The sequence below is a fragment of the Pieris napi genome, chromosome 9 (genome assembly GCF_905475465.1).
Source record: "Pieris napi chromosome 9, ilPieNapi1.2, whole genome shotgun sequence".
NCBI classification, from domain to species: domain Eukaryota; kingdom Metazoa; phylum Arthropoda; class Insecta; order Lepidoptera; family Pieridae; genus Pieris; species Pieris napi.
The window spans coordinates 10898953-10912403 of NC_062242.1; the positions used below are offsets into that span (position 1 = coordinate 10898953).

The window sequence follows — 13451 nt, forward strand, 5'->3', positions numbered from 1 at the left end:
TGCCATTCTGAATTTGTACTATATTTTCTTGAAATACTAAGCGATTCGGTTCGGGAATACCTCGAACTGCAGGTGGTGTAACACCGGTACGCGAGATGTACGTTATAAATTGCTCACTTCTGGAACCACGGTGATATCGGAAGGGAAAATGGAATGGACGGTCAAATATAATTTGCATTTAATCCCGACGTCCAGGGAATGGAGTAAGAGGTATTAATCCAAACAACTCCCATGTAAGCAATAACTCAAGACAGGAACGTAACTATCTTTAATTTTATTAGTGATCTATTTTATTAGTTATAAAAAACTCATTTTATTTTTAAGTTAAGATTTTTTCTATCTCTTGCTAGGTAAATTGGTCATGGCAACTTTTTTCTTTCTAATATGTTTAATTCAAAACGCTAAAACATACCACTAAAAACGTATGTAGATCGATATTAACTGGTACAAACTTTACACATTCTTATTACACTAGTGAAACGGAAGTAAGTAGCCGCCTACTTCCGGCCCAATTGTCCCAGTTTCCACATCCGGTATTAGTTAGAGTATAAGGCTCCACAGGAGACTGTTAAATATTCAGACCGGATAATAGTGCCAATGTGGTTTGAATTTGAAATAAAGATAAGTGGAAATTTTTAATATATGTCGGATATAAATTGGCTATTATTTTACATATACGCCTGGCTTTTACCTGAAACAAGCTGTGGCTTTACAAGGAGGTATTAAAGTTTAAGTGACTTAATCACTTAATAAAGAAAGTGTTAGATTCCTGTCTAGTACCATGTCTTATCTTATGGAAGCCAAAATTGTATTAATAATTCAAATATTAGATAGGAACGTGTCAAAGGGCACAGCTTTTAACGTAGAATATAATATACTTAACGTAACATTAATATTACATAAGGAAAAAGTATTATTATAGACGCTATTACACACTGGAAAAAATTCAAATTGAAATGTGCAGGACATGCAATTTGATGCGATGATGCCTCTCGGAAGAAAATATCGGTTTAGCGTGGTCCACACTAAAGAGGTTGGCCAATTGCAGGATAGTCTATTGGAATTAAAAAGACATTATTTTCGATAGACTGTGCAGGATAGGGAAGACTGGAGTGATCTGAAGGAGGCTTTTTCTCATGAGTCATCCTTACAACTAAGGATTGACTAGCATTAATTAGTTATGTTGTAATAGTTGTTAAGGAATAAATACTTAGGTTTATTTATTTTTGAAGTAAAACTTCTTTAGGCGCTGAGGGTAACAATTTTACGGATGAAACGCAATAATAATAAAATTAGCGTCACGAAGATGTGCAGCGTTTTTGTCGAAGAAAAGGGAGAGAATTGAGACCGATTGAGAGACAGTGAGAAAGGGAAAACGTAGCATGAAGCAAATAGTATTAATTCTCGACAATTTTAATATTTCAATGACATTCATTCATTAAATTCCTAACATATCTTCCTTTTTCTCGCCCTCTAAGTCTCGGACATCTAAAGTTTTACATTTGTATAAATATGAACAAGACTTAAAAATTAGTTTGCGAAAGAAGTTTCACTTCTGACATTACACATTACTTTGTATGCATGCGCTTTTTTATATAGTTTGTAAAGGATACTCAAACACTTCTTACATAGAGATTTTGAAATGTTAATTAAAAATTACTATTCTCTCAACTTGTCACACACTTGTTTCTTTTCACAGCAAGGTCTATAACTAACAAGACAAGTTGCTGAATGATCTTTAAAATAGGGGTGGAGAAACCTCCCCAAAAAAGGTTCTAAATGAATGAGGTCTGTAATTATAAGAAAAGGTTTAAGAGAGACTGCTTTACTGGCTTATTATTTTCTTTAAATATATTTATTTATATAACTTTTGTACACTTTGCAACCCCCAAAAAAATATCAAATTACTAAATTAACATTTACTGTGACTTAACAAATTAAAGGCGTAGACTAGAAGAACTAAAAAGGAACTCTTTCACTTCTTTTAACAGCCAAGTATTTTGTTTCACAAGACGTTTGTAAGGAGATGCAACCTTTATGCCTTGAATGAATTGATGAATATTGAATAACCCTTTTACTTTATAAATATTGTAAAAATTAAAAGGCTTTTTGTAGTAACAGAGTTAAGAAATTTAATTTAAATCCATGCCTTTGTTAGGGAACAAAAAACTCCGTCGCATAATTTATTTACAAAATAATGTTACTTGAAATATTGCTTTGAGAAGGAGAGTTGGCGCTCATTAATTATTATTCTTCGGTACAACAGAAGCTTATGAAGATTTTAGAAATGAGTTGAATTTTTAACTTCAACCGGGGTAACTGAAAAATGCGAATAGTATTAATGAAATAAAGTGAAGGCGTTTGATACTGTTAATTTTTGGTAATCGAATGCTTATCTCATATAATAAGATCTTATTAAAATAATAATGTTTATGTTAAGTGATAATTGGTAGTTAGTTTTTAAAGCGTAATCTTGAGAACTGTTGATTTTGATCTCAGTTAGCTGCATTAAATCTAAGTGACAGTGATTTTTATATTAATGAGCAAGTAAATTCCAGCCGTGTCGATAACAAATTACATAAATTATATTGAAATTTATTTAAAGACTTTGGAAGTACACATAAATATTTACAGTATATTATATTATGTTTTATCTATTTCTTTGTTCCTGCCCATCTACCAATGGACAAACCCAAGCGTCCACTGCGAGTGTACCGAGGAATTTTTAATATATAGTTATTTGTATATTTTACTCAATGATTATCTCTTTTAAAGCATTATAAAAGAGATAGTCATTCCGACTAAGTGACGTGTGTGCTAGAGAGTTATCTCCCAATTTAGACAGTTGCCTAAACCATACATAATTAAATAGTAATTTAGTGGTAGTTAAATAAATGAATAAATAAATTTGCTAATTAGTGCTTTGACAAGCACATACAGTTTACTACACGTATAACATCGAGATACAAGAAAGTTGTTAATGAGATGAACGCTAACAAATGTGTTCAAGACTTCTGAAGCCATTTTCTCAAGTGCTTATAACTTTATTTAACACTTGATAAAGATTTGCATGTGCCCTTTATTACATTTGATTGCTGTGCGTGACTCACAACACTTAAATGAGCGCAATGTAGATATATATTTTATGTTTTTACACACTTATTCATAAAAACTATCAGTTTTACAGTGTACGAGCAGTCTTTTCATTAATAAACACTTTTATAAAGAGAAATGAGTACTTATACATTATTATAATGAGTAATTATTGTTGACTCTGATAACCTTTTGATTGTATTTGAAATTTTTGTCTATACATACTTTTATTTATTATTATTGTTATTTTCCTTTAGACTTTACTTTTTTTTAGATATAGTAACGGGTTATTTTGAGTTTTTTTTTTTTGGTAATTATTTTTGTAATTCTTGTACTCTCTGTCGGTGTTTCTTTTTCATTATTCCACATTAGGGTTGCCTGGAAGAAATCGCTTGTTAGCGATAAGACCGCCCGTTGCCTTGTAACTTTTTGTAACATGTTTTTTTTTGTACTTTTGTTATGTGTATGTTTGTGAATAAGGTAATAAAGCATAAATAAATAAATAAATAAATACTTTAGCTCAAAGAGCGAATTTAGACTGATTCAGTATTTATTCAGCTTAATAGTCGTAGTTGGTCATTTCAATTCATATTAAAATGTCAGAAAAAAGCGGTTCGAATAGGCACCAAACCAGAGACTAGTGTTATTATTGAATTAAGTTAACGTTAATCAGATACACAAAAAATTGTCTTCTATATTTTTTACGGAAAATCAGTACATCCTCGTTAAAACTAAGACATAAATATTTATAGTATTGTGTATACACGACAGATATCCATAATATTAATAGCAAATAATTTCGCCTTGTATCTGTTTTATATATAAAGGTAGTAATACTTATATACAACTAGCTGACCCGGCAAACGTTGTTTAGCCATGTACCTACATTATTTCTAGGAAAAATTTTTAGTGTAATAAAAATAACTATCTACTATAATTAAAAATAGGGGTTGATCGTAGAGGGGTGAAAATTTAGAATTGTATGTATTTTTTAATGGCACATTAAAAAAAAAATTCAATAATATGAGGTGGACAACCCTTATCACTAATAGGGATAGATAGTAGCCGATTCTCAGACCTACTAACCAAAATTTGATAAAAATCGGTTGAGCCGTTTCGGAGGAGTATGGCAGCTAACATTGTGACACGAGAATTTAATATATAAGATAATCAGCGTTAACCCTAATATCACACTACACTCCCGTGCGCTCGACACTCCCGTGCGCTGAGCCGCCGGCATGTGTGCTTTGCGGGCAACATGGGCACCCTGCGAATTATCGCGGTTGCCCTAGAGCCCCCAAGGCGCAAAAGCCGTCGGCTAGGCGCATGGCGGGACGCGATGCGGCCCGTCGTGGCATGGGAGCAAAGCCTACTTACATACCGGCCCCGCCTCCCGAATTCAGTCCCTGGGCCAAGCCCCCCGCTACGGAGGGCCCTCCCCAACTCACGACAGAAGCTTTCCCGCCTCTGCCATCTAAACCCGCAACCGCAGCGCCTTCCCAGGTCCCTGCGTCTACCCCTATCGTAAAAGAGAGGCCCACATCAAATGCGAGCCCTCCAAACAAAGCCCTCAGCCCTACCGTGAAGGCATCTGAGGAATCAGGCAACGTCCGCGACGCTTTTAATCTCGCGATTAGCGTAATAGACGCTATAGACCTAGACGCACTCGTCGCATTCGCGGAAGCCTTTAAATCCGCTAAAACTGCGTCCACCAAGGTGGAGGTAATAACCGAGCACGCCCTGCTCCTTAAATCCGTGCGGCAATTCGTAAATTCTAACGCACCGCAATAGCTACGACTACGTCTAGGGTCAAGGCTCGATCACTGTCCGTAGTGACTTTCAACGCGAACGGTTTCAAGCCACAGTCAGATTTAATTCGGGATTTCCTCGTTCGCCACCCAATTGATATTTTCCTAGTACAGGAAACGTTCCTAAAGCCCAGCGTTCGCGCACCTAGATTCGCGAACTACGTCGCGGTGCGAAACGACCGACCTACGGCGAAAGGCGGTACGCTCATTTATTATAGACGTGCGCTTCACTGCTCACCGTTAGACCCGCCCTCCCTAACTAACATAGAGTGCTCTGTGTTACGCGTGGCTATGACCGGTCATCAGCCGATTATCATCGCATCGGTGTACCTCCCTCCCACTAAGGACATATTAGAAAGCGATCTTAGGACCCTGTTTGCACTGGGCCCCTCGGTCTTACTGGCCGGGGACCTCAATAGCAAGCACGGGGACTGGAATAGCTCAAAACAAAACCCTAATGGGCGAGCCCTCAGTAGGCTTATTGACGTACTCGATTTTAATGTCATTGCCCCCATTCATCCGACTCGTCGCGGTATAAATTGTAACGGTCTTCTCTCAACGGACGTCTTAGACGTGGCGATTCTACGCAACGTGGCACTACAGCCGCGAAGCATAGAGGTGCTACACGAATTAGACTCTGACCACTTCCCGGTTCATTTTGAATTCGGCCCTCCTAACACCCAAGAGAAGAGGTACAAGTCCATTGTCGACTGGCAGAAACTAGACGAGGCCCTCAAGCCCGTCGAAGTCTCTGACCTTAATAACATCCCCGACAATTTAGTCTCGTCCGCTCACGCGTTAGACGCGCTCTCCTCGGTCACATATCACATTCAGACAAAGGTCGCCGAATCGTCCCGGAAGGTCCCAGATGAGTTCGCTCAACGTTGGGAGCTTCCCCCGGACGCAAGGCGCTTACTGACCGAGAAGAACGCGGCGACTCGCGCCTTCGCTAGGGCACCGACCGATGATAACCGTAGAGCACTCCGCGCCGCGCAGCGCCGCGTTAAAGAGCGCATACGGGAAATTAGAAACGAACGCTGGGACCGTCTTACCAGCGAATTGTCACCTTCGCACACGGCCTATTGGTCTCTCGCGCGTTCCCTAAAAACCGACACGGTGGCCTCCATGCCCCCGCTAAAACGTCCAAATCAACCTGACGCATTCGATGACGACGAAAAAGCCGAGTGCTTAGCCGTAAACCTAGTAGAGCAGTGCACGCCTTATCTCGACCATAGCGACCCGGCGCACGTTGAGCACGTGAACCGCGAAGTCCAACGCATAGTCGCACTGCCCCTCCCTCCCGAGCCGCTCCTTCCTACGTCGATCGCCGAGGTCAAAACTCTAATCAAGGGTTCACTGCCTCGTAAATCACCAGGTCTCGACGCCATCTCAAACAAGGTCTTACGATGCCTCCCGCCCCATCTAATATGCTTACTAGTGGCCATATTCAATTGCCTTCTCGAAAACTGCACCTTCCCGGCGCAGTGGAAAGAGGCTATTGTAATTGGTATTCACAAACCAGGCAAGCCCCGTAACAATCCCACCAGTTACCGCCCTATCAGCCTTCTCAACACGCTAAGCAAGCTATTCGAGAAGGTAGTTAAAAAGCGCCTCCTAGACTTTGCCCTAGAAAAGGGGCTCATTCCCGATGAGCAGTTTGGCTTTAGACCAGGCCACTCGTGCGTCCACCAAGTCCATCGAATCACGGAGCACATCCTTTCCGGGCTGAACAACAGCACCACGAGACCAAGAGCCACGGGTGCGCTCTTCTTAGACATAGCGAAGGCTTTCGACAAGGTCTGGCACAACGGCTTGGTTTACAAGCTCTACCACCTTCAAGTGCCATTAAGGCTCGTGCGTATAGTACACGACTTCTTGTCCGACCGCTCTATGCGCTATCGTGTCGAAGGGACGTTATCGTCTCCTAGACCCATCATGGCCGGAGTCCCTCAAGGCTCGGTCCTCTCGCCCCTTCTTTTCACGCTGTTTACAGGCGACATTCCTAGGGCTCCTAACGTGGAACTAGCCCTCTATGCCGATGACACCGCTCTCTATACCACTCACAAAGACAGAGGTGTCATCGTGGACAGACTCCAGACCGCTACCACGTCGCTAGGCGAATGGTTTCGGAAATGGGGCTTCCAAATTAATCCCGAGAAAAGCGTCGCAGTTCTCTTTGCCAGGGGTAACCCCGGTGCGAGCGCTCGTTCTCGGGAAAAATTCCGCCTCAAAAAAGAGGTAACCCTATACGGGCAAGCCATCCCGTGGCAAAAATCCGTCAAATATCTAGGAGTAACGCTCGATAGCGACATGTCTTTCCGTAAACATGTAGCCGCCGTTCGCAAGAAGGCCTCTTTCGTCCTCTCTCGCCTCTATTTCCTCCTAAACAAAAGGAGTAACATGTCCCTTAGACACAAGGTGACTTTGTACAAGGCCTGCATCCGACCGTGCATGACATACGCTAGCGTAGTATTTGCGCATTGTGCCCCCTCCTACATCCACCGGCTACAGGCGCTTCAGATGCGATTCATGAGAGTTGCGACCGGGGCGCCCCTCTATGTGAGAAACGTCGATCTCCACCACGACCTGGAGCTCCCTACCATAGCCCAATGGATGAAGTTGGCGTCCGCACGCCACTTCGACAAGGCTAAACACCATCCCAACCCTTTGGTGCGTAAAAGCATCAACTATTATCCTTTCCCGCCGGCTAAAAAATGTCATAGGAGGCCCCGACACACACTAACGGATCCGGATGATCCAATTACTGTAGCAAACAATAAATTAAAAGCCGCCCGCGCGGCAAATAATAACAATCAAAGTATTCAGACACAGATTAGGGTTAAAAACCGCCTTCACCGGGGAAGGCGAGGACCTTTATTTCGCACTTCGCTCACTCCAGTGAGTTTCCGTCCTGCCCTTCAGGCGATTGACCACCCCGTGACGGCCCAAGCCGAGGTTCGAGTCTCACAGGAGACGCCCTTGCGCTAGTCGCGGGAAAAACGCTCATTCTGGTCGAGCTATGCTCGCCAAAACAGCCCGAGCTGAGCTGTCAAGGCCCTAAAGGCCAACAGCGAGATCCCTTTCAAAAAAAAAATAAAAAAAAAAAAAAAACCCTAATATCATTAAATACTGTTTGCAGTAATATGATTTCACCAAAGTCAAAACGTGCACATTATGTTAAAACTGATCTAAAGAATTTCTCGCCAAGAAATCGATTTACGGGTCAAGTGCTTGTTGAGAAAATTACGTAATAAAGAAATATGAAAACGATCGTTAGCTGGTTTCTATCGAGTATATAATACCATAGACTATATTAAGAATGATGTCTTAAGGCCTCTGTACTTAGTTATCACATGACACGTGTATAAAGAGTTGTTACGCCATGGCTATCAAACTATTTAATCACCTTCCTAGAAGTTATAGATCACTGATGCTTTCAAAGGGAAGGTGATTAAATTTTTAAAGGCAAGGTGGCGTGGCGTGGGCGAGTATTTGGACCATAAGTTAATTATTATAAATAGCTTAGCTTATTATCATGACATTGTGTTGATATTATATGACTTAATGAAAATTAATATCACATTTGCATGCCTATGGCTGATTGTGCGGATTTTTATAATTGATCGATCTAAATGTTTCTTGCAAATAAATGATTTGTTATTACTATTATAACACAGTGTTTGATTTCCAGCGAATTATTTTCAGGTTAAGCACAAAATCAGTGGTGCTACAACCTCTTTAGGTCTGGGCCTCAGATTTCTGAATCTGTTTCATGATCATTTTTCAATTTAATACGCATGTAGGTGATCAGCCTCCAGTGCCTGACACACGCCGTCGACTTTTTGGGTCTAAGACATGTCGGTTTCCTCACGATGTTTTCCTTCACCGTTCGAGCGAATGTTAAATGCGCACATAGTAAGAAAGTCCATTGCACAGCTGGTGATCAAACCTACGACCTCAGGGATGAGAGTCGCACGCTGAAGCCACTAGGCCAACACTGCTCTTAAGCACAAAAGGTTGATGATATAATATTAAACAGACACATATCCCAATTATTACAGGATATAATTCAACATTTTTCATTAAGGCATAGAGGATAATTCTACGTAATATTACTTAGAGGCTATATTTGAACGCAGCAAATAATATTAATTCTTTCGATGTCCCCTAATGAGTTTCCTTACGAGTAAAGTTGTGACTAATAGACTAGGAAAGAAAACTTTGGAAGGCAATTTCGTTCTTCATAAAGGTATCTTGATTGATATTATGGACCGTTAAAATTCAAGGGTTGATTTATTGAACCCGTTCTGTTTTACATTTAGAATATTCACAAGACTGTAAAAATTAAACCTTTTATAAAAAGTAAGACAGTTTAATTACGCTGTTTTATAGAAGTATATTTGTCTCGTTGTTAGATAAGTCAATGTAAAGACTGATTTTATTCCATCTATATAAATATTATAAAGAGGAAACATTTGTGTTTTTGTATGTATGTTTGTAATTTTTTCACACAAAAACTACTACGCCGATTTCGAACATTATTTCACCATTAGAAAGCTGTATCTTCACTGACTGACAGAGGCTATATTAAATTTTAGGTATAAAAAAATTGTCCATGAAAAATTTGTGATCGCATGCGCCATGAACTATTGATGAACAAAAAATGTTGTACAGTATTATAGAACGTATCAATATCTACAAAAATTATGTTTTACCCATGAATGTGTGTATCTAATAATCTGAAAGGAAGTAATTAAAAATAAGTAAAATAAAACTTTTATGATACCAAAAACATATCTATAGTCCGACTTAGTAGACTTTCCACTACCACTACCGCGGCCGGTACTACTTCGGGGGTATTGCTAGTATTTCATAAATTGGTGACGAATATAGGGTTTGGTATTTAAAGCTTTCCACTGCGCACCACCACGTAGTAGCTGCCCAACGAAGTATTTCGTAACTAAACTCAAACTCAAATCTTTATTGCATTCCTATGTTCATATTTTATACGTGACACGTTATAAGTTATTACAATAAGGGCCTTGGTTGGGCACAGTAACGTTGTGAGAGGACATGCTTTATTATACTTAATTCTATTCTTATAGGATACATTATTTATTTGGTATATTTGCTTTGGCTTCATGTTGCGAAAAGTAGAATGTACTTAACATTATTAATAAACTTAACTTTTATAAAGAAATGAAAGTCTATCAGTCAGATACTCTGTAACAGTATAACATTTCTTATATAATATCTTTAAAATTTGGTAAAATTCAATTGACTTATGTAAAATTCAGTAACGAGATTAGGGTGTGTATGTGACTTTCGTTTATCAGAAGCGTATTCGGTGTTTATCTCCAGGATCCTTCAAGAATAGCGCGTATCACTTAGAACCGACTATGTGTTTGCGTGTAGTTCCCACGAGAATGTAAGTGCGTGCTCCTATTTCACCATGCCTCCTGCTGATAGAGGACAAGTCTTTATTTTTAATTTGTGTTATTATTATAAACTACTTAAGATGTGATGTGGAACATGGTGTAATTGTTGCAGCTCCCTATAAAAGTTGTGTAAAAAAAAACATTGCGATTAAAAAGAGTAGCGGAGAGTTCCTTCCCTTCCGTTCTATGCCCTTGATTTGAGGACTGGCACTTAATGTAAAGTTTGAAGCATTTCATATACATTCTTTTTTCATTTTTTTTTTGACAATCATAAGTGTACATTGTTACCTATATGATTCAATGATTTTTGAATTTTGAACCAGGAGAGACCCCTTCTCGTTAAAGGTAATTGTAGCCTCTACAATGACTCACCTTATCCTGTTGTTCCTTGGTTTTTTCAACCTGGGTCTGCTTGCGCGCTTGATGACCGCGGAATGACGCTTGAATTTTCGTCGCCGCATTGCACAAGTCTGAAAATAAATTTTATTGTTAAAGATATCTTATATTATACATTCCACGCTTTTATACAGTTTCACAGAACATGTACGTGTTTGAGAAGTTCTCATTATTTGACGCTTGACTGAACAAATAAAGCATACTTCGTGGAAATATGTATTCATATTAATAAACAATCAATTATATTAGTATTAGTTGAAGTTGCTACAAATAACATAAAAACATGTTAACTAATTGAGGTTTATAGTAGATTTATAATTCGAAACAGTGTTTGTCTGTGGCTGGCTGGAGGATCTGCATTCATATCCCGGCTGTTTGATAGATTTTTCTTTCTTTCCTTCGTAATTAATACTTGGTAATGATAACTCAGATACAGTTGGACACATATTACTTATAAAAAACTTAATCAAGGATGAATACTAGTGTAATAAAATACATAGATTGTATTACTACATACTTGTCTAAATGTTTCGATGAATAACACCGAATAGTAAAAAAATATAACAAGGAAAGAAATTTATGAACAACGTTGGAACTCTTTGTAATAAAGAGGATTTAATGTCAGCCAAAAGTATTAGGGTAGATATTTTCGCGAATAAAACTTATTTGCTGTTACTCTGTGAAATGACAAAGAGCGATTATGTTTCAGTTACTATACCCGGCTATTCTGTTCTTGTAACAGTGATAGTCCCAACATTATTGTTAATAATTTATATACAATTCTCTCAAAATCCCAATCGCTGCTATCGCAACCTTTGGATCGCGTGGTACAAAACATAACATTGAAGATTCCTATCACTATTGGTAATGATAGAGTACCAGCGTTCTCCTTAAATCAATCTTACTAATGGGCATTAAAGTACGATGTTGCACCATTCTCTATATATATGTTTATATACTTAGTTGGATTGTACCTAAATCATTTAAGATTTGCCGACGACATAGTAGTTTTTGCTGATAAACCAAACATACTACAAACTATGTTACAACAATTAGATCATGTAAGCAGGAAAGCAGGTTTATCAATGAACCCAACGAAGACTAAAGTAATGACGAATGCAATAAAAGAAAATATAGTAATAAGACAAGAAATTATAGAATATGTAGATGAATATATATATTTAGGACAACTTAATTCAATAAAAGACCATACAGGATAGAAGAATATGCAACACTTGGAAACGGTACTGGTCTCTAAAAGAAATAGCTAAAAATAAAACAATTCCCATGGCAAATTATAATAATAATAATAATAATATAATAATAATAATAATCTTTATTTTCTTCTCTCACATACATAAGGTTTTTATGATTAAACTAAGATTATAACATTAGGAAGTGTATGTGAGAGACTGGTCTCTGTAACAGGAGACCTGAGTGACAGATAACCAGCCTCTCCACCACCGGACCGGAACGCGTACAATCATGTCATTGTCAAAGGTTACAATAGAAGAAAATAAGTATTAAGTGCTAAAGAAAACATTGTGCAACGGAGTTTTAAAAATAAATTTGGTGTGTGTTTGTGTGTGTGTATGTGTGTGTATGTGTGTGTATGTGTGTGTGTATGTGTGTGTGTATGTGTGTATGTGTGTGTGTATGTGTGTGTGTATGTGTGTGTGTCTCTCTCTCTCTAAGTGTGTGTATGCGTGCGTGGGTGTGTGTATATGTGTGGGGAAGTGGGTGAGTTACAGAATGACAGTTATTAGATCCTCTGTTTCATCATAACTCAACGTCTTCAGCCAAGTAGTAACCTTTTTTTTACATTTGTATTTGGGTAGTGGGTAAATGTTAATTTTTCCGTTTAATTTATTATACAAATAACAGCCTAGGAAACCAAAGAACCTTTGCGAGAAAGAAGTTGTCCATTTTGTAATACAACAGCAAACTTTATGTTTTATCCGCTTGTTAATATTTAAATCGGGGTCGTAACTAGTTTTATGATGTTGTTTTAGAACTGTGTTCAGAATTTTCTTCAGAATTGTTAATACATCGGCTAGGGCATAAAGCTCTTTGGTGGGAAAAAGAAGCGGTAAGGAGTGGCTTACTTTTAATACTGCTCGTTGGGCTCTTTCAAGTTTTAGGAGATTGGTTTTGAAAGTACCTCCCCAAACAGTGATACAATATCCTAAAATTGATTGACATAAAGACTGATAAACTACGTTAATAATCTTTTTGTCTGCTATAGACCTTAAAGTTTTGAAGATATAAATGAGTTTACGGGTTCTGCAAGAGAGAAGATCCACGTGAGAATTAAAACTCAAGTTACTGTCGATAACTACACCCAAATACTTAATACTATGGGCAAGGGAAATGCTTTTGCAATGGCAGAGTTGATTTGAAGAGCAAGTATGGGCTATAATAGAAAAATTATTATGAATGTGTGAGGGAATGTTTTTAATAGAGAAGGGCATAAATTTTGTTTTATCAACATTTAGCGTAAGGCCGTTGCCTCTCAACCATTCATTAACAAGGCCAAAACCAGACTGAGCAGAATTATAGACCTCATTCCAATTGTTGCCAGAAGAATACAAGGGCCGTGTCATCTACAAAAGATATTATCTTACCATTTGGCAACTGGAGGTTACATAACTCATTAATGAATGCTAGAAACAACGTTGGGCCAAGTACGCTTCCCTGAGGGACACCGTAAGTTATT

At 38.5% G+C, this 13451-nt stretch overlaps 1 protein-coding gene across 1 annotated transcript in view; it reads right to left on the minus strand.

Moving 5' to 3' along the window:
- LOC125052454 (sperm surface protein Sp17-like) overlaps positions 1 to 13451 on the minus strand; it is a 95299-nt gene that overhangs the window by 6452 nt on the left and 75396 nt on the right. Inside the window, exon 4 of the mRNA XM_047653309.1 lies at positions 10712 to 10809. Coding sequence (XP_047509265.1) covers positions 10712 to 10809 — 98 coding nt within the window. The remainder of the gene's footprint in view (positions 1 to 10711; positions 10810 to 13451) is intronic.